We start from the raw sequence: 26,031 nt of genomic DNA, 5'->3' as shown, positions 1-26,031 counted from the left end.
AAAAGGAAGATGGGATGAAAGCGGAACGGACAGACTTTCTACATCTGCTGCACGCATTGACCTTTTAATTAGTTCATAACAGCTATGTCACGAGCAATACTTACACAGATACAACAGAGTGCCGGGCAAGCCCGCCGCGGGCCAGAACCATACGGTGAAATGTACAGTATTATCGTCAATAAATAGAGAAGCGACCCTAAAAAAAACAAAACAACAACAGAAAAAAAAAAAAAACAAAAACAAAAGGAACGAACCGAGAGAGAGAAAAGGAGAAAATGAAAAGGAGGAACAGCAGCTGGGGGCCGGGCGGCGCGGCCGGGAATGTGGCGTCGGGCGCGGGCTGAGCCAAATCATAGGAGAGGAGGGTTCCCAAACTCTACGCGTTTATTCCTCGGTATGAGTACATGATTCCCCACAAATAGTTAAGCATCAGCTACTTCAATGTCTAGGCTAAAACACATGAAATCTCTCATTTAGTTTTCAAGTACAAAGTTAAAATGCCTTTTTGTTTTTTCTTTTTTTTTTTTTAATAATAATATATAAGAGTAAAATAATAGTGCTCTTTGAAACTCCACTACAAGAAAACAAAACAAACAGTCATTGTCCAGACAGCAGACTTAATTTAACAATATATATTTTTAATAAAATGTTTTAGCACCGTGTTTGTCACCTACTCCCTCGGCAGATCTTAAGGAATTTAGGCTTTATTTTTTTTATTTTTTTTTATTTTTAACTGTTTAAATCTAGGGCTGTGCAACAAAATTTGTCTGTTTGTTTTAAAAAAAGACGTGAGTCGGGTACGTTAAAAACTGAACTCTTTCCCCACGCATCCCCCACGGCCCCACGGAGACCCGGCGGCCACCGCAGGGGTGCCGGTGCCCCGAGCAGCCCCGAGCAGCCCCGGCGCCTTCCAGTTGTGCCGCGGCAGGAACCCGCGTCCCGCCGGCACCGGCACCGGCCCCGGCCCCTCTGCCCAGCCCGGGCGGCCCAGGCACGGGCGCCCGGGGTGGGTGGAGGAGCCCCCGTGCTGCGGCGGGGCCGGGAGCTGCACGCGACTTGTGCTCGGTGCCGCGCCGGGGACCGGACCCACAGGAGGTGCCATGGGGTGAGCGGGTCCCAGGGAACGCACCGTGGGGTCCGGAGGGACCCCCGAGCGGCGCTGCTGGGGCACACGGGGCTCGTGCCCGGCACTGCAGGGTCGTGCAAGGCTTGCTGCCGGTGCCGCACAACCCGCGGGCACCGCCGCAGGGCCGTGCAGGAGCCGAGAGCAGCGCTGCGGGGCCGTGCGGGACCCGCAACCAGCGCTGCGGGGCCACGCAAGGCTCGCACCTCGTTCTGTAGCACGATGCAGGACGGGCAAACAGTGCTACGGGGCCGTGCAAGGTTTGCACCCCGTGCTGCAGGGCCGTGCAGGACCTGCAGGCAGTGCTGCAGGGCTGTGCAGCACTCGCACCCAGCACCGCAAGGCCGCGTAGCGCTGCCCCCCGCTGCCGTGCGCCCTGGGGGAGCAGCAGGCAGCACTGCAGGGCTGGTGCTGCGGGATGTGCACAGCACCACGGCACCGCACAGCACCTGCCCGTGGAGCCGCAGGGCACCGCAGGCACCCGCAGGCACCCGCACCCAGCGCTGCGGGGCCGTGCAGGGCTCACACCCAGCACCACGCAGGGCCTGCGGCGGTGCAGCAGACCCCTGCGAGACTCGCCCCGTGCTGCGGGGCCGCCTGGGACCCAGCCCTGGGGCCAAGCTGGAGCCCACGGCCCCAGCTCAGACCCCAGGGCTGGAGGGGGCCGCATCCTGCCTGCCCCCAGCCGCCAGCCGCGGTGCCCTGCAGAGCATCTCAGCCTGGTGCCACCCGCGCCTGCCACCACACACCGACAACAGGGGCCCAGGAGCCCCTCCTAGCACCATGTGGAGGGAGCCGGGGGGGGGGGGGGGGGCCGGGGCGCCCCCTCCACCTGCCCCCACCGCTGTCGGTCCTAGCACCTCTCCGAGCACCCCGCGGCACCCACGGGTGCCCGCTCGCCACCAGCGCGGCTCGCTGCGAATTAGCCAGCACCCCGCACCGAGCTGCCGGCGGCCCTCCAGCGGCGGCCGGGGGGGGGTCCCAGGGGATGGGCGGCCTGGCCCCCGCCCCCCCACGCACGGGTGTGTCCCCCTCCCCGGCGCCTTTCACAGTTACAGGAAGAGACGGCGACGGGGCCGGAGACCTCTCCGAGCCTCCCCGCGCCTTAGCACCAGTCCCTGCGCTCCCCCGGCGGAGCCCCCTCTCCCTCACAACACCGGCCCCGGCCCCCCGAGCCTGGGCTGGGCACGCACCCGCACCCCGCACCGGACCCCGCCGCCGTGCCGCAGCACCTACAGCTGCCAGACAAGTAGCACCATCCACAGCACCGCCAGCACCTGCCCGCGCCCTGCCCGCATGCACCACGGCTCCCTGCGGCCGCCTGCCCTCGCCATCGCCACCGCCACCACCGAGGGGCTCGCTCCGAAAACACGCTCTGAAAGAACGGCTCCCGGGGGCCGTGGCACAGGCTCCTGCCCCGTCCCGGCCCCGCCGCGCACACCCGCGGGCGTTAGCACCAGGGTCCGAGCCCCCCGCGGCCGCCCCGCCGCCGGCCCCCCGCTCCGCCTGCGTCCCTGCCTGCCTCCGCGCCGGCGCGTCCCGGACCTCAGCACCCTCAGGGCCACGTACGCAGAACAGCACCAGTACGTCGGGCCGGGCGGCCGCCGAGGGAGGCGCTTCCTTTTGGGACAGAAAAAGGTTATTGCATGACTCGGGGTGGGGGCTTCCCGCCCCGGCCCCGCCGGCCGCCCCGGCCCCCTCCCGCGCAGCTCCGGAAAGGCCTGGCACGTAAGGCAACATGGAAGCTGATGTCTTGACTCACCCCGCTGTTTAAAAGCACCATTATGAAGTCAGGTTGTACAGTAGTAACAGTACCTTTTATATATATATATATCTATATCTCATATCTATCATATATATATAAACTGTAAACAAGAGGTAACAGCGGCTTCTAGGGTTTGCTTTCTTCAAGGTTTCCTGTGTGGTAGGCACCCAAAATACTGTAGAAAAGGTGTGTGTTGTGGTGTGTGTGTTCTTGGCTTCCCTGCCAGTTGGTTTTGCTCCATATCACCAGTGCATGGTGCTGGTGGAAAAGAGTGAGGCTCAGTCGGTTGCGGAGCTGGCCGAGCGCCTCCCTGCGTTGTGCTCCCGAGCCGGGCCCGCGGCCCCGCGCGAGCCGGGAGCGCCGGGCGGACGGCGCGGTCCCGGTCCCGGTCCCGGTCCCGTCTCCCTCGCCTCCGCCTCTCCCGGCTGGGCTTTCCCGCGGCCGTTTCCCCTCCTCCGAGAGCAGGGCTGGCGACAGCGCCGCGTCTCGCCCGCTGCTCCGAGAAGCAGAAACCAAACTAACAGAAAAACCCAGCCAGAAAAGAGCGGAAAACTAAAAGGTTACCCAAAAAAAAATGGTTTTGGTTTTTTGTTTTTTCTTTTTCTTTTTTTGTTTTCTTTTTTTTTTTCCTTTCTTTTTGTCGTTTTTTGTTGTTTTTTTTTTTTTTTGTCGTTTTTTTTTTTTTTTTTTTTTTTAAATAGGCTAAAAGCTGAACATTGGAAATTCAGGAGAGGACACCGAACCCTTTCGCTCGGGGAGACGTGTGCCGGGTTCCCGTCGGGCTGCGAAATCCCGTCTCTCTTCTGGGTGCTGACTCTTCTCTCATTCCGTGTTTTCACTTCTCTTGGCGTGGATGGTTTTTGTTTCTGACGCGCTCTGTGTTACCAGTTCCTGTCCGTCTCTCTTAAACGCAGGCAAAGTATTCCTTCAGGGGAGCAAAGAGGTGGCGGATCACCGGCACGCTCCACGATCTGCCGAGCAGTCTCTGCCGGGCCAGGCGGCTCATGTTGGACACGTCCGTGTAATGCACCGGGAAGCCGAAGACCCTGCGGGGACACGGCGGGGGCTCAGCCAGGCGCGGACGGAGGGCGAGGGGCGGAGGTGGCCTCTGGCAAGGTCCCACGCGTGGCGGTGGCTCGGCACACGACGCTGCGCCACCGAGCATCCAGCCGAGCAGCCCGAGCGCCGCGAGGACCATCCGGGGAATCAGCAGCCCCCAGCCCCGCAGCTCCCCATCACGGTCCCCCCCCAAACCCTCCCCCCTCGGCCCCAATACCTCTCCATCTCCGTGCACCACAGGATGTCCTCCTTCTCGTTCATGAAGACGGGGAAATGCTGGTCTTTGCCCTGCTTGATGGAGTTGGAGCGAGTGGTGATGGTTCGCACCTTGCTGAACTGCAAGAGGCACAGGCTCGTCACGCTGCCGGAGCGCTCCCCGCGGAGACGCTGCTGAACCCCGGGTGGGCAACGCCACCCCTACCCCCCCCAGCACCCCTCCCTGCAACCCAGGACCCCCCCACAACCCCCCTGGGGCTGACCTTGGCTATCCTGCCGTGCTCCAGGCACTCCTGGAGTTCCAGCTTATCGTTGACTGTGGACGCCAGCGGCCTGGAGGGAGAGAGGGGGTCGGTGTGGGGTGGCAGCGCCGCATCCCCGTGTCCCCACGCGGCGGCTCCCCAGGAGGGGTTTGGGGGGGGGGGGCTGCAGCCATCTGGGGGCTGTTTGGGGGGGACAGCGAGACGCAGCGGATACACGCGCTGGAAGAGATGCCGGGGGCCAGCTCTGCGCCGTGCCACGAGCAGAGGGAGCAGCTCTGGGGTTTTGGGGCGTGCTGCTGCTCCTGCACAGCGAGCAGGGCACAGACACACCGGGGACGGTGCCAGGAGGGCTGCAACCGAGGGGCTACAGCCACGCAACCGCGGAGCCACGGCCACACCGGGGTCGGACCCAGGCCCTTTGGGCAGCCCCCGCCGCGCCGGGCACGCACGCAGCCGGGGCGCTCTCACCAACCTGTTCATACCGGGAAGGTTCCCCCAGAAGTACCGCGCCCTGTGTGCCGCAGACACTTCTTTGGCATCGATCATGACGGGGTTGGACTGCCAGAGCGAGGAGAGGCCGGGGGTCACCGGGGGGGGCTCTGCGGGGCCCCGGGGTGCCCCCGCAGGCCGGGTCCCCAGGGGACAGCGGCGGTGCCACGCGCCCGGCCCCGGCACTCACCTCGAGGAAGCGCGAGATGTCCCTTTTGTCGCTCACCCCCATGGCCACCACATTCTCAAAGAGCCAGAAGAAGGGCCGGTCGTCGCCCTCCTTGGGCCGGGCTTCGTGCAGGAGGCGGTAAAACTCGAAGAAGAGGCGGCCGGTGCCCTCTGGGCAGGAGAGAGAGAGAGAGAAGCACGGCATCAGCAGGGGGCCGGCGCTGGCGGCGGGGCAGCGGCAGCAGCGCGGGGACACCCACCGTACAGCCCCTTCCTGGCCGGGTTGACGATGGAGAGGTCGTTGCAGGGGCTCCCCCCTATCACCAGGTCGAACGGGCCCCACTCCTGTATCTGCGAGGGAAAAGCACACGGGGGGGGTGAGCCTGGGGTCTGCACCCACCTGCTCCGGGCACGGCAGCGGTGCCAGGGGAAGCCCCGGGATGAGGCAGCACGGGGTGCAGGGGATGTGTCGGAGGGGACAGGGATTTGGGGTGGGATGGGATTCCCCCATCCCCGGGGAGACCCGCAGGGAGGGGAAGCCACGGGGGGCAGCCGGCAGCACCTACGTGTTTCTGGGTGACATTTCGGACGTCCCCGACGTACATGATCTTGCCCTGGTGCCTCACCATGCCCACGGTGATGGAGTCCTCGCACACCTCGGAGGCGATGTAGCGGTCCACCTGGATGCCCAGGTCCTTCAGCACCAGTAGGCCTGCGGGCAGTGGGGCCGGGGTCAGCGGGGCGTAGGGGAGGGGGCTCATCCCACCTCTCCATCCCATCCCATCTCATCCCATCCCAATCCCCAAACCATCCCCATCCCACCTCTCCATCCCATCCCCAAACCATCCCCGTCACCCTCCCCAAGCCATCCCCATCCCCAAACCATCCCCATCCCCAAACCATCCCCATCCCCAAAACCATCCCCATCCCCAAAACCATCCCCATCCCCAAAACCATCCCCATCCCCAAAACCATCCCCATCCCCAAAACCATCCCCATCCCCAAAACCATCCCCATCCCCAAAACCATCCCCATCCCCAAAACCATCCCCATCCCCAAACCATCCCCATCCCCAAACCATCCCCATCCCCAAACCATCCCCATCCCCAAACCATCCCCATCCCCAAACCATCCCCATCCCCATCCCCATCCCCATCCCCATCCCCATCCCCATCCCCATCCCCAAACCCATCCCTGCAGCACCGCTCTGCACGTGCCAGCCCTGGGACCTCCCCGACCTCCCTCGGGGTGGGACCTGCGGAGGGGCTGCCAGGACAGGGACCCTCGTGCCCCCCACCCACCTGTGGCGATGCCGTCGAAGAGCGAGAGCACGCGGATGGGCTTCCTCTTCTCGGCTGGGACAGGCGGGTAAACCTTTGGTGGGTCCTGCAAGCAACGGGGGGGGCACATGAAGCGACCGGGGGGGGGGAGAAGCAGGGGTCCTGTGGCGGGGTGGGGGCGGGGGGCACTCACAAACTCCTGGTCGTGGTTGTTGGCGAAGAACATCTGCAGGCGGGAGGGCCAGTCCTCGCGCCGCCGCAGCAGCCCGTAGATGCCCTTGTGGCCGCACATGTAGCAGTTCCAGGGGTCCTCCTTGATGGCCGCCTGCGCCGCCCCCGGGCCCACCAGCAGGTCCACGCACTCCACGCAAAAGCACCTTGGGGGGGGGGTAAGAGAGGGGTGTGGGCTGGGGGCAGGGGGTCGGGGCCCCGGGACCCCCAGCACCACCCCCAGGTAGCCGCGGTGCGCCAGGGCTGTGCGCACACGTCGGTGTGCCGTGGTGGTGATGCCCCCCTGCACGGCCCCGTGCCCCAGGGGACCAACGGCAGCCCCCTCCCCTTGGCCTTTGGGGGACACCAGGGCCCCCCCAGCCCCACGGGACCCCCGTGGCACCGACCTGCAGCAGTTGTTGTTGCCGCACATGAGCACCTCGCGGCCGCCGCAGCAGATGGTGCAGTAGGACTGGTAGCCGTCGTCGTCGTACTGGTACGCGCACTCCAAGAAGCAGTTCTGAGGAGGGGGGGGGGGGAGAACGAGGGTGTCAGCGTGGTGTGCACCCCCCCAGACCCCGTGCTGGGCCACGGGGGGGGTGTGGGAAGAGGGCGTTTTGGGGTGGGGGTCCCCCCGCTGCCCCGTACCTTGCAGTTTTGGCACATCCCCCCGATGAACAGAGGGTGCTCCAGGGTGACGTTGAGGCTCCCGCAGGAGATGCAGATATCTGGAGGGCATGGGGGGGGGGGGCAGGTGACCCTAGGGGGGTCTGTGCCCCCCCCCAGCACCCCCAGAGCCAGATGGGGCCACCCTGCTCCTCACCCCTGCCCGTGCTGGTGATGCCAGACCCTGGTGCCACCCCCAAGGACCCCCCCCCCAATCTCCATGGGCTGGGGGCTGCTCGTGGCCCCCCTCAGCTCACCAGGCTGAGGCTCGCAGCCCCCCCCCAGCCTTCTCCCACCCCCCCCAGCCCCTCTGCCTCCACCGCCGGGGGGTGCAGGCTGGGGCCATGCTCACCTTCGATGTTCCTGCATTTCTGCCGGACCTCGTAGACGAGTCGCTCTGCGGAGGAGAGGGGTGCTCAGGGCAGGGGTGCACGGGGGGGGGAGCAGCTCAGCACCTCGGGGGGGGTCCTGCCCCAGCCCGGACCCCTGCACTCAGCACCAAACGGGGCGAAGGGACCCGGTCCCGAGGACACGGCGCGGTGCTCACCCCCATGCCACGGGGCAGGGGGTCCCGGGGGGGGGGTCTCCAGTACCTCGGGTGCGCTCGTCGATGATCTCCTTGACCTTGGGCTTCTCCGTTGTGCTTTTCCTGGGCTTTTTGGCGGGCGGGGGCGGTGCGTAGGCGGCGGCTTCGGGCTCGACCCACATCTCCGTGTACACTTCTTTGTAGGGGTTGCGCTCCTCTGCGGGAAGGGGGGGGAGCCCGTGAGCAGGGACGTAGCACCCCAATTCTGTGAGGGTCCCCAGGGGGCTGCAGCCACTGGTGCCACCACCACTCGTGGCTGAGGTTCCTGCTGGCCACGCAGCTGCCACCAAGGCTGCCGAGCGGCTCCGTGTCCCCTGGGGACACTGCTCCTGGTGTCCCCGTGCCCCCCACACCCTGCCCGGGGTCCCAGACCCGTCCCCGCTGCCGCTCACCCTCGGGGGGCTCCAGGCCCTTGGGGCCGGAGGGCTGGAAGCCTCCCAGCGCCCACTCGATCATCTGCTTGTTCTGGATCTCCACCACCTTGGAGGTGTCCGTCTCGTCATTCTCGGGGCATGCCGGGAAGATCTTCCCCGCTCTGCTGCTCGCCACCTGCACGGGGAGCACCAACATCACCCCCTGCCCCCACCGGGACCCCCCCCCAGCAGCCCTGTGCTACACCTACACCAGCAGACCCCCCCCCCCCTAAAACCCTGACACCTTGCGGAGCTGCCAGGAGACCCCAGAGGGACAGAACCTCCCCCAGTGCTGCCCTAGAGGTGCTGGTCCCTCAGCCTCCAGAGACCCCCGGCCAGGCCAAGCGACTCCCAGACACCCCCAACATCATCCTAGGGAGCCCCCCCGCTGCTCGCCCACCCCCCGAGCGATGCCCTGAGCTCCCTGGGATGCAGCTTTTGTGCCACGGGGGGACGGAGCAGGGCTGGATGCGCCCACACGGAGCCCCCAGGAGGGGCCGTGCCCAGCCCCGCTCCCCTCGGGTGCCCCGAGCGCCCCGTCCCCGCGGCCCCCCCCCCGGCGCTCACCTGCAGCACCTCGTAGATGGCTTTGCGGTACATGGGCTGCTTGTTGTAGGTGGCCTGGTGGAAGGCGCTGGAGAAGGAGCTGAGGGGCAGGAGCTTCTCCACGCAGACCTGCGGGGGGAGACGGGGACGCGGCCGTCACACGCCGGGGAGGGGGCGCAACAAAAAAATGGGGAGGGCGCGCAGGGGGCCGGGGGTGCCACTTACCACCGAGAACTTGCCGTCCCCAAACCACATCACCCAGCGGGTGCCCTCGGCCGCCCGGCTCCGTCCCGTCATCCACCAGGACACGATGCGCCCCGGCCACCAGGAGAAGCCGCGCAGCTTGCCCCACACCAGCTCGCCGATGCCGAAGCCGCGGCCGTCCTGCGCCGGGAGAGGGGACGGGGAAAAAGGGTGGGGGGGCGCAGCGTCAAGGGGGGGGGATGCTCACATGGGCTGGGGGGTGAGGAGGGAAAGGGTCCGGGGTGGGGGCACCGCGGGGCGCGCTCACCTCGTACTCGGGCTCGTCGTCGGCCGACTTGGACGTGTTCTTGTCGACGGCGTCGGCCACCACGGGCTCAGGCGTGGTGGCCACGTTGGGCGAGGCGGGGTCGGTGGGCTGCTGCGAGGCGGGGGGGCTGGCCTCCTCCTCCTTCTGGGGCTCGGCCCGCGGCGTCTCCTCCACCACGTTCATCACGGCGATCACCTTCGCCTTCTTCTCCGCCTGGTGTGTGTGGGGGGGAGAGGGGGCGTCAGGGCAGGGCAGGACCCCCCACATCCCATCCCATCGCATCCCAATCCCATCCCCATCCCATCCCCATATCCCCATCCCATTTCACGCCTGTTGCATTCCATCAGACCCTCACCCCACCCCATCCCCATCCCATCCCCATCCCTTTTCCTGTCCCACCCCATAGGGAAGGCTCCCACCAGGCCCCCCCCATAGCAGGGGGCTCCATCCCAACAGCTTGGAGCCCCCCAGCAGCACCCACTGCCCCAGCCCCCAGGCTGTGTGCCGTGGGGTGCTCCCCACTGTCCCCGTGCCTCAGTTTCCCCCTGCAGTCCTGGGGGGGGACGGCTGGAGGAGCTGGCAGCTGCCCCCCAGCCAGAGCCTGCTCTGCCCCCCGGGGGGCTGCCCCAGCCCCTGCCCCATCCTGGGCGTCCCCAAATCCAGCAGCAGCCCCCCAGCCCCTGCCCCAGTTGGTGGAGCCGTGGCCTCTACTGGAGGGACTGGAGCTGGGAGGGGGGGGCTCAGGAGCCCCCCAGCGACACCAGAAGGAGGGGGCCCAGCCCCGGGAGCCCCCCGCTTCCAACCCACGTCCCCCCCATCCCTGTCTCCATCCCACCCCTGCCTGTCCCGGGACAGCCGGCACCCCCCGGGCACCCCCCGGGCACCCCCCGGGCACCCCCCGGGACCCCCTGTCCCCGGTGCGGGGCCACCCCCGGGGGGAGCCGTGCGCCCGGCTCAGTTGTCACCAAGTTGGCCAAGCCGGGACGCACGGAGTTGAGCCGTGCCGAGCCGTGCCGAGCCGTGCCGAGCCAACTTCAGAGGCACCCAGCCAAGCCGTGCCAAACTCCGCCGGGACGGACCCAGCGGGGCCAAACCACGGCAAACTCAGACGGCCCGGTCCGGGATGGGCTGAGCTGGACCAAACCGTGCCAAACCGTGCCAAACCGTGCCGGGCCGGGCTGATCCGTGCCGGGCTGATCCGTGCCGATCCGGGGTACCCTCCGCGCCCATCCCGCGCAGCCCACCTACCCATGCGGGCCGCGGCGGGGCCGAACCGTGCCGAGCCGTGCTAATCCGAGCCGAGCCGTGCCGGGCCGGGCTGCCGGGGGCACGGCCGGCGGTTCTTTGTCTGGGAACCCCGGGTCACATGGTCCCCGCCGGCCCGGCTGGTTGGCTGCGGGGGAGGGGCGGCACGGCACGGCACGGCACGGCTCGGCACGGCACGGCACGGCTCGGGGCACCCGTCCCCGCCCCGCACGGCACGGACCGGCCCGGCTCGGCTCGGCTCGGCTCGGCTCGGATCGGCTCAATCAGCACGGTCCGGTGTTGCCCGGTCCCGCTCGGCTCGGCTCGGCTCGGCACGGTTCGGTCCCCTGTCCCCCGGGGCGCACAGCTCGGCTCGGCGCGGCTCGGCCCGGCACGGCTGGGCGCCTCCTTCCCTGGCCGGACCGGGCGGCCGCGGGGAAGCAGCGGGCTGTACCGGGCTGTACCGAGCCGTGCCGGGCCGTGCCGAGCCGTGCTGGGCTGTATTGAGCCGTGCCGGGCTGTGCCGAGCCGTGCCGGGCTGTACCGAGCCGTGCCGGGCCGTGCCGAGCCGGGCCAAGCAGCATCAAAGCCTCTGCGCATCCCCCGCTCCGCAGCCACTCTCGGGGCAGCCCCCGGAGCCGTGCCGAGCCGTGCCAGCCCCCCAGCAGGCCCCCGCGGTCACTCACCAGCAGCGTCCCCGTGCCCGGCGGTGGCAGTCCCGTCCCGTCCCGTCCCGTCCCGTCCCGTCCCGGCTCGGCTCGGCTCGGCTCGGGGCAGACTCCCCGCCCCGGCGCCGCTCGGCGCTGCCTTTTGTCCCGGCGGCCGCGGCCCCGCTCCCGGCCCCTTTGTGTTGCAGAGCGGCGGGACAAAGGGGGGAATGGCCCTGGCCCCCGGGCATGGGCTGCCCCGGGGGGGGCGGCCTGGCACGGCAGGAATCCGGCGGGGGGCGGGGGCGGGACCCCTTGGCCCCCTTTCGCCCCCCTTGGCCCGGTTCGGACCCCTCCGGGACCCCCTGTCCCGGTCCGTGCGCTGGCACGGCTCCTGGGGCACCGGCCTGGGTCGGGCTGCAGCGCCCCGGTGTATGTCCCCCAGTGTCCCCGAGGGGCCCCGAGGGGTCTGGGGGGTCCCATCAGGGCTGCACCACCATGGCACGGGTCCCCTGAGCGTCCCCAAGGAGCCCGGGGGTCCCCAAAGACATCCCCTTGAGCTGCACCCCAAAGCAGCTCCAGGCACCCCAGAGCGCACACCCATGGGGCCAAGTGTCCCGTGGGGTCCCGTGGGGTCCCCTGGGGTCACAGCCCCCTGGGGTCCCGGCTGTCCCATGGGGTCCCAGCCCCCCGGCTGTCCCCTGGGGTCTCGGGGTCCCCTGGGGTACCCTGTGGACCCCCTGGCCCCACACCTCGCTCTCGCCCCCGTCCCCCTTCCCGGGTGCCCCCAGCCCTGGCACGGCCCCAGCACCGTGGCCGGGACCCCCCGAGGCCGTGCCAGCACCCGGCCCCCCCACAGCATCACAGCACAGAGCCCCCCCCGCCACGCACCCACGGACCCGTGCCAGGGGTGGGAGGGGGCAGCATGGCCCCCGTGGGCTCCGGGGGGCTCCGGGGGGCTCCGGGCCCCGCTCTGTGTCCCGGGGGCTGAGCTGTCACCAGGCCACGAGAAAAAACGAGCGCAGAGACGGCGACGGCACCGGGCCCCCCACCCTAGGGTGCCCCCTGGCAGCACCCAGCCCGCTGCCCCCCCCCCCCCCACCCCGCTGTGCCCCCCTGCTGCAGCCCAGGGCCGTGCTCAGGGCCCCTTTGTGTTGCAGATGGAGGGGACAAAGGGGCAATGGCCGTGGCCCCGGGCACGGGACAGTTTGGGGGGATGAGGTGGGGGATGGCAGCAGAGCCCCCCCCACCCCCGCCTCGTCCCCAGCCCCAGCCCCTCTGCATGGCCCCTGCTACCCCCACCCTGCCCGGGGGACTGGGGGGTGAGGGTCCCCCAAGGGCAGAGCCCCCTGTGCAGGGTGGGGACACGCCGAGCACCTCGAACACCATCAACACGGCTGCACCCCAAAACCATCAGGGCAGCCCAGGGACACCCCGTCCCCCCCGTGCAGGAGGACCCAGGGCACCCCACAGCTCTGGGGACCTGGCACACGGCCCCTCTCAGCCCACCCCACAGCGTCCCCCTGTCCCAGCCCCATAAAGGATGCCATGCGCCCAGGGGAAACCTGCACGGAGCCACCAGAGGGGTCTGGGGTGGCAGGGGCCTTGGGTTGGGGTTCACCCCGCAGAATTGCCCCAGTGTGCCCCAAACCCGAGCTGAGACAGCCTCGTGCCTGGCAGCTGCAGAGGGGAGAGGGGGCAGCAGTGCCATGACCCCCCTGGGACGTGGGCCTTGAGGTGCAGGCCATGGGGTCCCCCATGGCACAGGGACCTCATGGCACAGGGACCCCATGGCACAGGACCCCCATGGCACAGGGACCTCTATGGCACAGGGACCCCAATGGCACAGCGACCCCAATGGCACAGGGACCCCCACAGCACAGGGACCCCATGGCACAGGGACCCCCATGGCACAGGGACCCCATGGCACAAGGACCTCCATGGCACAGGGACCCCATGGCACAAGGACCCCATAGCACAGGGACCCCATGGCACAGGGACCCCACTGGCATGGGGACCCCCCCTCAGGAACGAGTGCTTGGGTCCTGTACAACAGCCAGGAAATCCCAACAGCACTCGAGCAACCAAGGTGCTGCGGCACTGGGGGGACTGGGGGGACTGCAGCCCAGCTGGGGCCACATCCATGAGGTGCCCAGGGGCTGGGGGCAGCCGGGGGGGGGGGCACAGCCTGCTGGGCACCAGCAGTTTGGGCAGGAATGGCACCCTGTGCCCCGGGCACTGCAGAAAACAGCAAAAAGATCACCTACAAAAAAAAGATCAGCCTGGCCAGGGCTGAGAGGGGCCAGGGCGTGCTCGGAGCATTTTGGAGCAGGGGGAGCTGTGGGCAGGGAGAGGGGGGGTGCGAGGGGCTGCAGGGAGCGTGGGGAGCACCACCGGGAATGGGGTGACCCAGAGGGACAGGGAGGACACGAAAAGCACCGGAGAGAAGCTGTGGCCAAAGCTGTGGGCCCCTCCGGGTGGGGGCTGCTGCTGGGGGCTGTGTCCTGGGGAAGGAGCAGGCTGTGCCCAGAGCCAGGCAGGGGGAGGAAATCCCCCATCCACCGGCAATTAACGTGGAGATAAGCTGAGATGGGCACATCCATCCTGCTCCTGCCCTCGGGCCACAGCCGTCCCAGCCCCATCCCAACCCCAAACCAGCCCCATCCCCATCCCATCCCCATCCCGTCCCCATCTGAACCCCAAACCAGCCCCATTCCCATCCCCATCCCTGTTCCCATCCCCATTCACATCCCCATCCCATCTTTATCCCATCCCCATCCCCATCCCATCTCCATCCTGTCCCCATCCCCATCCCATCCCCATCCCATCCCCATCTCCATCCCGTCCCCATCCTGCTGTAGATGGGTGAGGGCCGGTGCCCAACCCCTCCCCGCACCCTTGGGTGCTGCTCTGGGGGTGCCGGGGAGGCAGCAACCTCCCCATGGGTCGAGGCAGCCCCATCGTGGGGACAGAGCCCCCAGAGCACCCCCGTGCCGGAGCAGTGCCCTCAGGCAGGGAGGCAGAAAGCCACCAACCTGCTCGGCCAGCCAAAAATATGTCCTGGGGAGGGTTTGATTGCAGGGATTGAGGCCCCCACAGACACAAAGCATCCGGCGCTGATACCAGGCAGGTTCCCAGCACGCGGCCGTGCCGCCCTCACCACTGCCACCGCTGTGCCACTGTCCCCGTCCCCCTGCCCTCCCGGCACCCCCGAATAAACCGAACCCTTGGGGTGCAGCCGGGGCCACGGCTGGCCTGGGGAGCTCCCCGGCAGGACACGCCGTCCCCTCTGCCACGGCCACACGTGGCTGTCCCCGTCCCCTGGCAGCGCACCGCGGCCACCGGCACCGAGTGACAAGCGGCGCAGGGCAGGCGGGCGGCGCGGTTTGTCAGCCCCGCTGCGAGATCAAGGGCGGGCGGGCGGACCCAGCTTGAACCCATTTCAGGCCTTCTCCCCGTAATGAAAAGAAAACACTTCGTCTTATTAGAAAAATAAAGGAATTCGGCGCGGCTAAGCCCAGCATTGTTTGAGAGCGAGGAACCACTGAAAAGGAGTATGTTGATTTTTTTTTTTTTTTTTTTTTTAGCGTTTTTTCCCCCAATTATTTTTGGCCGACGAGCGATTCTGGCTGACCTGAATCTGAAATGTTTTTGGCGAGCGAACCGTGCTGAGGAAAATGTGTGCTGCATCCCCCTGCCCTGTGCCGAGCCCTGCGCTGGGCTGTGCGGGGCGAGAAGGGGCAGCACCGGCACGGCGTCCCCGCGTCCCCGTGTCCCCATGTCCCCAGCCCCATTTTCCTGGGCCGGGTTTGGCGCAGAGCGAAGCAGCAGCAGCGAGGGGCTGTGTGCGTGGCCCTGGCCGTGGCCGTGGTGCCGCAGGCTGCAGTGCTGCTCGTGGCCAGCGTGCGGCTGCACCGGGGCTGTGCCGCGCCGCCCTGCGGCTGCGGGAACCGCCCGCGTCCCTGCGTCCCCTGCGTCCCCGTGTCCCTGCGTCCCCCTGCCCAGGAACAGGGCAGCAGACCCTGAACCAGGCCACGCATTTGGGTGGAAATCCCTGGGGTGCAGGTCCCAGCTGGGACCCCCCCCAAACACCCTCATGGCCCTCGGCTGTGCCGTGACCTTGCGGTGCCTGCGGGGACGCCCTGGCTGTGCCATGCACCCCATGGGGACACCGCAGCTGTGCCATGCACCCCATGGGGACATTGTGGCCACGACAGCCATGCCATGCACCCCATGGGGACACCGTGGCCGTGCCTTGCACCCCAAGGCAATGCCCTGGCCACGCCACCTGCGTCCTGCACCCCACGGGGACCTCACGGCCATGCCTTGGACCCCGTGGGGATGTCCTGGCTGTGCCAGCCACGTCCCACGCCCCTTGGGGACAAACCGGCTGCACCTTGCACCCCGTGGGGACATGGTGGCCCTGCCGGCCATGCCCTGAGCACGGTGCCCCACGGGGACAAGCCAGCCGTGCCGGCCACCCCAGTGCAGTGCCTGCTATGAATGGTGCCGCGGTGGCCGAGGGGACCTGTTGCCAGGGAGACCCGCTGGCAGCGAGGGACGGCGCAGAGGGGGGGCGACGGGGACATGGTGGGGACCAGCGCCATGGTGGGGGCTGGGGGCTGCACCCACCCAAGGGGGCTCTCGCTGCGGACACCAAAAAAACAGGGGACCCAGGGGCCGTGGGGGTGACGGAGCCCCCCTGCCCCACGCACAGCCATCGCGCAGAGCATCCCCGGTGCTGGCACGGGGACGGGCGGGGGTCTCCCACATCCAATGGTCCCCCCAAGACCCAGCCCAGGGACCCCAAAAGCCACAGAGCCGCCACCCGCTGCATGTGGAGCCTCGTCCTGCTCTTCGGGGTCCCCTCTCCCCGGGGCCGCAGCCCCGCAGCGGGGTGGCACCGCGGCTCCTGGCTCCCGTGCAGCCAGGGGCTCCCGCGCAGCCCCCTCGCAGCCCCCCCTGCGCCGCCCTCGGCTTTTATTATTTTAATTGCGTCACGGCTCTCGCTGGTTCCCCTGGAAACCGGGAGAAAAGGCCGGTCCCCGCGGGGAGGAGGAGGAGGAGGAGGAGAAGGGCCCCGCTCTGCACCCAGCGCGGGCGGCTGCGCACGCACGGCCCCGTCCCCATCCCCGGGACCACCGCGTTCCGCAGGGCCCTGCTGGGGGCGGTGGTCCCACGGGAGCCCCTCACACCAGGCCAGGTGCCCGGTGGCATCTACCAGCACCGGCAGCCTGCCCGGGGCTCTGCGCCACACCAGTGCTCCCAGTGAGCAACTGGGAAGTGCTCGTGGAAGACGCCGCGGCACCGGTGCCGGCGTCGCCCCAGCCGTGTCTCCTTACCTCCCGCTTCCAGCGGGCCAGCCACTCGTCCCGCTTCCTCTTGCTGATGTAGTAGGGGTCCCCGGCCTGGAAGGTGTGCCGCTGCATGGGCCGCTGCCGCAGGCTCGACTCCCAGCCCAGCCCGCCGCGCAGCCGCCCGCGGGAGCCCTGCGAGACAGCGGGGAGAGGGAGAGGAGGATGAAGGCTGCGGCTCCGTGGGGACACAGGGCGGGCGGCATCACGGGGGGCTGCGGGGGGCACTATGGGGGCTGCGGGGGATATTGCGGGGGGCTGCGGGGGAAAATTACGGGGGGATTTGGGGGTATTGTGCTGCGCCCACCAGCACTGGCTGGGGTGGTGGCGCTCCCCAACTGGGCGCATGCACAAACACACACAGGTCTGTGCACACACTCATATGTGCACACACACACGTGCACACAAACATGTGCACACACACACTCACATGTGCACCCGCACGTCCCTGTCCCGTGCCCGCACCCAGCAGTGGGTGCAGCAGTGCTGGCACCGCGCCTTGCCCCACGGTGGGCACCTCTGGCGCAGCCCCGGGGGTGTTTCAGGGCCCAGCCCGGGTGGAGCCCCCTGGGACACCGCGGGCACAGCCCCTGGACACTGCTCAGCACCACTCAGTGTGATCCAGTGCCCTGTGAGTTCGGGGTGCAGGGCCCCATCCAGCCCAGGGGGCTCCATCAGGGCTCTGCTGTGTCTCCTTCGGGTGTCTCGGTGCCCGGCCCATACTTGCCTCCATTTTCAGGGTGTCGAAGTTGTTTTCCTCCTTCTCTTCCTTGCCTGCACACAGAACAGAGAGCAGCCATCAGCTCGCTGCCACGGGGCAGGGACACTGGCCCCACAGCGGGGAGGGAAAAGGACCCCGATGGGGAGCAGCCCTGGCCACGGGGGGGGGACCCCATCGCGGCGAGCATCCCTGGGGGCTCCCACGCCCCCTCCCCACACCCGTGCCGGGGGCTGCGGCAGGACCCCGGGGGCAGCTGCGGGGCGGGCAGGGGAAGCGGAGCCCGGCCGGCTTCCTGTGCTATCAGCCCATCTCGCGCGCTGCAGGTACTCGCAAGCCGCTGCCGGGAAAGCAGCTAAAAATAACCCGGCCGTTTCTGGGGCTGCAAACCTTCGCTGAGCTCGAAGCCACCGAGTGACGAGGCTGCGGGGAAGGTGGAGAGAGGGGAGGGGGGGTGAGCAGGGCTCCAGTGTGTGTGTGTGCACGCCGGGGCACCCACCCACGCCGCGCCGTGCCGCGCCGTGCCGGCAGCTGCTGCGCGCACAAAGCCTCGTCCCCGGCTGCCGGCCACCCCACGGGACCCCCGTCCTGTGAACAGGGACCCCCTCGCCGGCCCCTCCATGGGGTGGTGACACCAGGCAGGCACGGTGACGCCTTGTGCACCCCGGGGTGCCCCCCGGCACCGCGTCCCTCCGGGTCCTTGGACGCAGCCCCTCCGGACGCCCACCCATGCCGGACGCCGGGAGAGGCAGGCGGATGCCGGGGCGGCGGTGGCTGCGAGCCAGGCGGCTCTGCCAAGGCACGTCCTCCCCTGCCCCAGAGGTGCTGGGAACCCGAAATCCGTGGGGCAGCCAGGCCCTGGCAGGAGCAGGAGGACAGCTGAGCCCTGCGCTGGGTGCGGGGGGCGGTGGTGGGGGGAGAAGGAGCTCCCTGGCTGCGTGCCGGGGGTGGCGGCGTGTGTGTGGGGGGAACGGGTCACTTGTCCTCCTGGTCCTGCCTGCAGGAAAAGGGGACTGCAGGTGGGGAAACTGAGGCACGGGTCAGGCCTCGGGCACTGGGACGGACTGATCGGGTGTCCCCCGGACTCCCTGCCCCGCTGCACGGGGGCAGTCTCAGCACCCCCTGCACAGGGGGACACGGCACGGGGGCACCTTTCCTCAGGGGAACCTTTCTTCTGCCAGGGGACTTGGGGAGGGCCCGGGGTGGGGTGGCACAGAGAGCACGGGGCAAGCAAGCAGGGTTGGAGGGGCCAAGAAGCAGAAGAGGACTTGGCAGGAGCTGAGTGTGTCACTGCAAGGTGGCGAGGCAGCCGCTAGCCACGGCACGGAGAGGTGCTGGGCACCTGCCTCAAGGTGAGACCCGCAGAGCCCGCGGCTGCTGGGGGCTCCCTGGACACTGGTAACCCCAGAGGAGACCCGAAAGCCCCGGGCAGGATTGGTGCCCGAGCCCTGAGCCTGAGGGAGGAGCTGGACCTGGCACCGGGCACGTTTAGCTGGGGGCAGTGGCAGGCTCTGGGGGGCTCAGGGAAGCCCCCCCGGGCGGTCTGAATGCGCCCACCCGGCAGAGCTGCAGCCGCTGCGCCTCTGGGTGCTCGCTGGGAAGGAGCAGAACGTGCAAGAAGTCGAGGGGCAGACCACGGCGGGTATGAAAGGGCTCTTTAATGCAGAGGGAGAGGTGCCGAACATGAGCCCTTGGCCGGGAGATGAAACCCGACCGCTGCCGCTGGCACCGCGGCGCGCCTCGCGCAGGGTGAGTCACGGGCTGGCCCTCGCCCCCGGTGCAGGGGGGTCTCCATCGCTCCCACGCCTCCCCACCATCCCGCAGGCCTGGCCAAAACGTTGTCCCAGCCCGGGACGTGCAGGGGGGGGTCCCCTGAGGGCTCTGCAGGTGGCGTGGAGCCGGGGCAGTGGCACAGGGCAGGACCGTGGGCTGTCCCCGTGCCGTGCCCGGGTGCCACGCTGGGGCTGCTGCCGGTGCGAGGTGGGTGCTGGCCCCAGGCGGCTCGGCACGGGGCCAGCCCCACGCCAGGAGTCTCCTTTTGCTCCACCAGCAGCCTGGCTGCTCCTCTCCCTCAGATGGCTGCTCTGGGCCTCGTGACTGCAGCATCATCTGCCTCGCTCAGCTCCATCCCCGGCCCTGCTGCGCTCATCCTCACCTATCAGCTCCGCGCCCCGGCGCTGCCACCCCCCTGGGACAGCAGTGCCCAACTCTAACCCTGTCCCTCCACACAGCGGCTGTGGGGTCGGTGCATCCAGTCCCACCTCTCCACCCCGTTATCAGACCCTTCCCCACAGGACGGATGGAGCCGGGCACAGCTCCGCTGCCGGGGCGAGCGGTGCCGCTCCCTCCTGTAACCAGACACGGAGAGGAGGGGAGAAGCCTCCCTGGGGCGAAGCAGCGCTGCCGGGGCCCGGAGCCAGCTCCAGAACCGGAGCAGCCCCGGGCAGGGCCGGTCCCCGTGGGGCCCCGCAGGCGGCGTGCCAGCTCGTGCCGGCGGCGCCGCATCCTGCCCGGGCAGCACACGGGCACGGCACGGCAGCGTGGGGCTGGACACGGCAGGCAGCGGGCACAGCGGGCAGGGAGGTGCTGAGGCAGGGCAGAGATTGAGGCTGGGGGCACCCCTGGGTGCTGCTGTCCCCCCCTTTCCCCAGCAGCGTGGCCCCCCAGCACACCACGCCGTGGCGCATGCAGGGCTGCCATGCAAAGCTGCACGAGCACCGGCGGCCGTGGCACGTGCCGGGCAGGCTCGCATGCAGGCGGGGGCACAGCGGCACCGGGGGACCCGCAGCAGGACACAGCTCCTGCCCTGCCCACCCTGCGCACCGAGGGGAGGAGGAGGAGGAGGGGAGGCAGCCCCCGGTCTGACCAGCAGCCCCCCACCCCACAGCCCACGTGGCACGGAGCCCTTCCTCCTCCTCCTCCTCCTCGTCCTCCTTCTGCTCCTTCTCCTCCTTCCTCTCTTCCTTCTCCTCCTTCTTCTCTTCCTCCTCCTCCTCCTTCTCCTCTACCTCTTCCTGCTCTTTCTCCTCCCTGCCTTCCTCCTCCTCATCCTCCTTCTCATCCTCCTCTTCCTCTGCTAACCTTCCTCCTCCTCCTCCTCTCCCCCTTCCCCTTGCTTGTCCTCCTCCCTCCTTCCTCTTCATCCTCCTCCTCTTCCTTTTCGTCATCCTCTTCCTCCTCCTCCTTTCTCCTCCTACTCTTCCTCTTTCTTTTTGTTTTCCTCCTCCTCCTCCTCTTCCTCCTCTTCCTCCTCCTTCTTTTCCTCTATCTGCTCCTCCTCCTCTGCCCCCTCCTCCTCCTCTTCCTCCTCCTCCTCTTCCTGTTCCTCCTCTTCCTCGTTTTCTTCCTCCTCCTCTTCCTCCTCTTCTCTTCCTCTTCATCCTCCCCCTTCCTCTTTCTCCTCTTCTTTCTCCTCCCTCTCTTCCTCCCCTTCCTTCTCTCCCTCATCCTTCTCTTCCTCCTCCTCCTCATCTTTCTCATCATCCTTCTCCTCCTCATCCTTCCTCTTCTTTCTCCTCCCTCTCCTCCTTCTTCTCTTCCTCCCCCTCCTCCTCATCTTCTTCCTCCTCCTCTTCCTCCTCCTCTTTATCCTTCCCCTTCCTCTTCCTCCTCTTCTTTCTTTCTCCTCCCTCTCTTCCTCCTCCTCCTCCCCCTCCTCATCTTTCTCCTCCTTCTCCTCCTCATCTTCCTCCTCCTTCTCCGCCCAGCCGTGGCGGCCGCTGTCCCCCCCCAGGACATGCCGGGCAGGGTCCGTGGGTCCATGTGGGCACAGCGGGACCCCGTGCGCCCACACCCCGCGGCGGCCGGCCCTGAACGCTCAGGTCTTACTTTTCTCTGCGGCCTCCAGGAGTTTCCTCCTCCCGCGTTTCTTCTGGGGGTCGGAAGGGGCCAGCTCACCCTCATCGGCCGGGGCGTCCAGGCCCTCCTTGGGGGTGCAGCGGCCGTTCTCCAGCGCCCGGCCCGTCTCGCCGTCCGGCAGGCTCTCCGTCTCGTCCTCCTCGGGGCGCCCGCCCTTGGGGCTCGTGCCGCCCTCCTCGGCGCCCTTCCACTGGGCTCCGTCCGCCTCCAGGTCCCCGTTGGGCAGCGGCTCGGCGGGGCTGGCCTCCGGGCAGGGCGGGGGGCACTTGGGGACGGCCGCGATGTCTTTGGGGGTGTCACTGCTTTCCACCTGCCAAGAAGGAGAGGAACACGATCTGTGACGGGCGCGGGGACGCGAGCACCGGGCTCCCCCTGGGGATGCTGGCCCCATCGCTCCCTGTCTCCCGAATCCTCCCCCTTGCCACAGGCAGCATGGCAGGTGGGGTGCTCGTGGGAGCATGGCCCACGACCCCAGAGACCTGGGGCCCGATGGCTGCTTGTGATGGGAAGACCAAGTTCCAGCTCCGGGAAATCGGGGCACGCGAGGCTGCAGGGGCTGACAGTGCACCCCAGGAGCGGGATGGGGATAAAACAGCACCGCAGGAGCAGGAGGTGCTGCTGCAGCCAGCCCGATGGCCAGGACGTGCAGCCACACTGCCATGGACCACCTCGGGACCACCACACAGACTGGACACTGTGAAGGCCAAGACACAAAGCTGTGACACCCTCAGGACCAGGACACGTGGACACGACACCCTCGGGACCATCACACTCTCAGGATCAGGACACAATGCCAGGAAACCCTCAAAAGCAAGAAAAAGGCACGTGGCACCACGAGGTCCTGGATACACTGCCGTGACACCCCAAGGACCATGCAGGACACGTGGGCTTGATGCAGTCAGGACCAGGACACGGGGACGTGGCACCCTGAGGACCAGGACATGCTGCTGTGACACTTCAGGACTAGGCCATGCTGCTACAACACCCTCAGGACACGAACAAGCTCCCATGGCAGCATCAGGACCACGACACAACACCGTGGCACCCTCAGGACCAGGACACGCTGCTGTGACACACTGAGGACCAGGAGACACTGACATGGCAACCTGAGGACAAGACACAAGGCCCAGGACAGGCACAGCACCCTCAGGACCAGGACAAGATGCCACTGCACCCTCAGGACCAGGACAATGCCTCGGCTCCTTCAGGCCCAGGACACAGCACCGTGACATCCTCAGGAGGAGGACACAGTGCTCTGGCTCCCTCAGCACCCAGACATGCTGTCACGACACCTTCAGGACATGGAGACATATCTGTGACATCCTTAAGACCAAGAAAAACTTCCATGGATCCCACAGCACCTGGACCCACAGACACGACACAGTCAGGATGAAGATACAGTGCCACGACACGCTCAGGGCCAGCAAACGGTGCCATGGCTCCCTCAGGACTGGGACAAAGTGCCACACAGACCTTAGGACCAGGACACAAGGCCACGATGCCCTCAGGATGAGGACACAGGGCTGTGGGACACTCAGGACCAGAGCACAGATCCGTAGCGCTGTCAGGACAAGGGAGCAATGTCATGGCAACCCCAGGACCAGGACACAGGCCATGACACAACTGGGACCAGGACAGGACAGCACTGCACCCTGAGGACAAGGCAACAATGCCTTGGCACCTCCAGGTACCTGACACACCACATCATGGTGCCGTGGCTCCATCAGGACCAGAACACGAGGCCACAGCACCCTCAGGACCAGGACACGCTGTCCTGATGCCCTCAGGACCAGCACAAGCCACCATGACACACGCAGGACGAGGACAAGGTGGCAGCATACGCTCAGGGCCATGACCAGGCCATGACACCCTGAGGATCAGGACACATGTCCCCAGCACCCTCATGACAAGGACACAACACCATGACACTCTCAGGACCACGACACAATGCCATGGCACACTCAGGACCAGGACTAAGTGCTGTGACACCCCTGGGACAAGGACACACAGCCCTGGCACTTGCAGGCCCAGAACCCAACGCCATGACACTGTCAGGACCCAGATGTGCTGCCATGGGACATTGCCAAAACACGGTGACACCCTCAGCACCAGGACACAGTGCCATGGCACCCTCAGCACTAGGACACACTTAGGACCAGGACACAAGGTGGTGGCACCCACAGGGCCAGGCCATGCCTCAGTGTCACTCTCAGGACCATGGCACAGCACCGTGACACCTGCAGGACTAGGACACGCTGCCGTGCCCTCAGGACAACGACACGCACGGCACCCTTGGAACCACAGCACGCTGCTGTGACATCCTCGTGAGCAGGGCACGAAGCCACAGCACTGTCAGGACCTGGACACGGAGATGTGACACCCCCAGACCCAGGACACACGAACATGACACACGCAGGACACGCTGCAATGGCACCCTCCAGACACCGGGACACTGACGGCACCCTCAGCACGCTGCCATGACACGCTCGGGAGCAGAATAAGAGGCAACGACAACCTCATGAGCATAACGCCATGACATGACAACCTCACGAACAGGACACAGCACCGTGACACCCACAGATCAGGACACGCTGCCACGGCACCCTCAGGACGACACGGTGCCATGGAACCATCGAGATAAGGACACGATATGATGACAGCCTCAGGGCAGTGACACACGGCCAGGGCACCCTGAGGGGAAAGGCACACCACCACGGCACCCCCAGAACCAGGACTCAGTGCCATGACACCATGCAGGACACCCAGCCATGGCACCTTCAGTAGCATGTCACCTTGCCGTGACACCGCCAGGGTCAGGACATGTGGCCATGACACGTGCAGCACCAGGACACACTTTGGTGGCACCATGAGGAGCAGGGGACACTGCTGTGGTGCCACCAGGACCAGGACCCACAGCTAGGGCAATGTGAGGACATCTGTCTCTGGCTGGGACGGAGTTAATTCTCTTCACAGCAGCTCACAAGGAGCCGTGTTTCGGATCTGTGCCCCTGGCGATGCTGGCAGCACACGGACTTTAGCCGGGGCTGACCAGCGCTGGCACAGCGCCGAGGCCGCCCCTGTTCCTCACACAGCAGCCCGGGGGGGCACCGCCAGGCAGACGACCCCAACTCCTTCGTTTATTAAACAATTTCTACCTGGCTCACAGGATTTCTTGCTTTTACTTTTCCTTTCCACTGGTGGCGGTGGTAGGGTGAGCAGGTGGTGGCACGGTGCTGAGCTGCCTGCAGGCATTAGCCCCAGCACCACGGCAGCCTCAGGACCAGGGCATGGTGCCACGGTACCCTCAGCACCAAGACAGACAGAAGGACGTGGCACCCCCAGCAGCAGGACACTCTGCAATGACACCAACAGGAGGAGGACACGCTGTCGTGGCACCATCAGGACCAGGGCACACCCTCAGCACAAACAGAAAAGGATGTGACAGGATGGGGACCTTAATACACTGCCAGGACACCCTGAGGACCAGGGCCCACTGCCACAGGAACATCAGGACCAGGAAACACTGCTATGGCACCCTCAGGACCAGAAAACAAAGACGTGTCACCGCGAGGACGATGACACGCTGCCGTGACACCATCAGGACCAGAAGACGTGGCCATGGCACCCTCAGGACTGGGACAGAACGCCAGGACACCGTGAGGACAAAGGCGAAAGCCTCTGACACCACGAGGACCTGGGTCTGATGCCCTGACAGGGAGAGGACACACCGATGTGACACCACCGAGGTCTGGGAACACTGCCACAACAACCCCATGGACAAGGACACGATGTCATGGCACAGTCAGGACAAGGACACGCTTTAGTGTCACCCTCTGGACCTGGACAGGTGGCCATGACCAAGAGAAAAGTCTGTGACACCGTCAGGACCCGGATACACTGCCCAGGCACCCTCAGGACCAGGACACAGCCATGGGCACCTCAGGACCCGGCCACACGGACACTGACACCTGCAGGGCTGTGACACAGGGACACGACACCCTCGGCACCAGGGCAGACAGCTGTGGCACCCTCAGAATCAGGACACAGCACCTTAACATGCTCAGGACCAGGACGCGCTGTCATGATACACTCAGGAGAAGGGGACCTGGGTGTGACACCCACAGGAATATGACGCAGCCATGACCCTTGCAGGACAGGGACACGCAGCCATGGCACCCTCAGGACGAGAACACGCTTCCAGGGGACCCTCAGGACGAGGACATGACCATGACACCCAGTACTAGGACACTGCGGTGGCATCGTGAGGCCAGAACACACTGCCACGAATCCCTTGGATGGAAGCCACTTTGCAGTGACAACCTTGGGACCAGGATGTGCTCCACAACACCCCCAGGGCCAGGCACAACAACACGGCAGATGCTTGGACCCGGGACCAGGACTGACTGCCAGGATGCCTCAGGACCAGGACACGAGGGCATGACCAGGACACACTGGGACGAGCACACAGGCTCAGGGCACGAGCCCATGGCTCCCTCCGACACTGGACATAACGCTATGGCTCCCTCGGGATGCAGACACACGGGTATGGCACCAGGTGGACAGGTCACAGAGCAACATGACCCTCGTGACAAGGACAACCTGCCACATCACCCCCAGGACCAGGTCGCACAGCCCTGAGGCCCTCGGGGCCACAACAGAAAGCCAAAACACCCTGAGGCCCGGGACGTAATGCCACCAAACCACCTGGATGAGGCCACGATGCTCCGACACCCTCAGGACCTGCACACATCGTGACAACACCCTCAGCACCACGACGTGCTGCCACAGTACCCTCAAGACCAAGACGGACGGACTGCCGTGCCACCATCAGGACAGGCCGTGTGGCTGGGACTCCCTTAGGGGCAGGTCACATTGCCTGGCACGCTCAGGCCCAGGACATGCTGCCACGGCACC

The 26,031-nt window shown here is 66.8% G+C and overlaps 1 protein-coding gene across 2 annotated transcripts in view; it reads right to left on the bottom strand.

Annotated features, from left to right (window-relative positions):
• Positions 1 to 1,823: 1,823 nt before the first annotated feature.
• DNMT3A (DNA methyltransferase 3 alpha) overlaps positions 1,824 to 26,031 on the bottom strand; it is a 45,420-nt gene continuing 21,212 nt past the window's right edge. Inside the window, exons 4-23 of one of the 2 annotated variants that reach the window (XM_084283857.1) lie at positions 21,088 to 21,427; positions 17,269 to 17,315; positions 16,530 to 16,676; positions 9,296 to 9,508; positions 9,010 to 9,168; positions 8,806 to 8,913; positions 8,218 to 8,374; positions 7,833 to 7,982; positions 7,592 to 7,636; positions 7,222 to 7,301; positions 6,981 to 7,093; positions 6,557 to 6,740; positions 6,385 to 6,469; positions 5,650 to 5,795; positions 5,344 to 5,434; positions 5,106 to 5,254; positions 4,899 to 4,984; positions 4,427 to 4,496; positions 4,165 to 4,283; positions 1,824 to 3,934 (exon numbers count right to left, since the gene is read on the bottom strand). In XM_084283857.1, coding sequence (XP_084139983.1) covers positions 3,793 to 3,934; positions 4,165 to 4,283; positions 4,427 to 4,496; positions 4,899 to 4,984; positions 5,106 to 5,254; positions 5,344 to 5,434; positions 5,650 to 5,795; positions 6,385 to 6,469; positions 6,557 to 6,740; positions 6,981 to 7,093; positions 7,222 to 7,301; positions 7,592 to 7,636; positions 7,833 to 7,982; positions 8,218 to 8,374; positions 8,806 to 8,913; positions 9,010 to 9,168; positions 9,296 to 9,508; positions 16,530 to 16,676; positions 17,269 to 17,315; positions 21,088 to 21,427 — 2,631 coding nt within the window. In that variant the 3' untranslated portion in view covers positions 1,824 to 3,792. The remainder of the gene's footprint in view (positions 3,935 to 4,164; positions 4,284 to 4,426; positions 4,497 to 4,898; positions 4,985 to 5,105; positions 5,255 to 5,343; positions 5,435 to 5,649; positions 5,796 to 6,384; positions 6,470 to 6,556; positions 6,741 to 6,980; positions 7,094 to 7,221; positions 7,302 to 7,591; positions 7,637 to 7,832; positions 7,983 to 8,217; positions 8,375 to 8,805; positions 8,914 to 9,009; positions 9,169 to 9,295; positions 9,509 to 16,529; positions 16,677 to 17,268; positions 17,316 to 21,087; positions 21,428 to 26,031) is intronic. The other variant, XM_084283856.1, reaches the window with a different exon arrangement.

Source organism: Netta rufina, assembly GCF_964035555.1.
Source record: "Netta rufina genome assembly, chromosome: 3".
Taxonomy (NCBI): Eukaryota; Metazoa; Chordata; class Aves; order Anseriformes; family Anatidae; genus Netta; species Netta rufina.
This window is presented reverse-complemented; position numbering and strand designations above follow the sequence as displayed.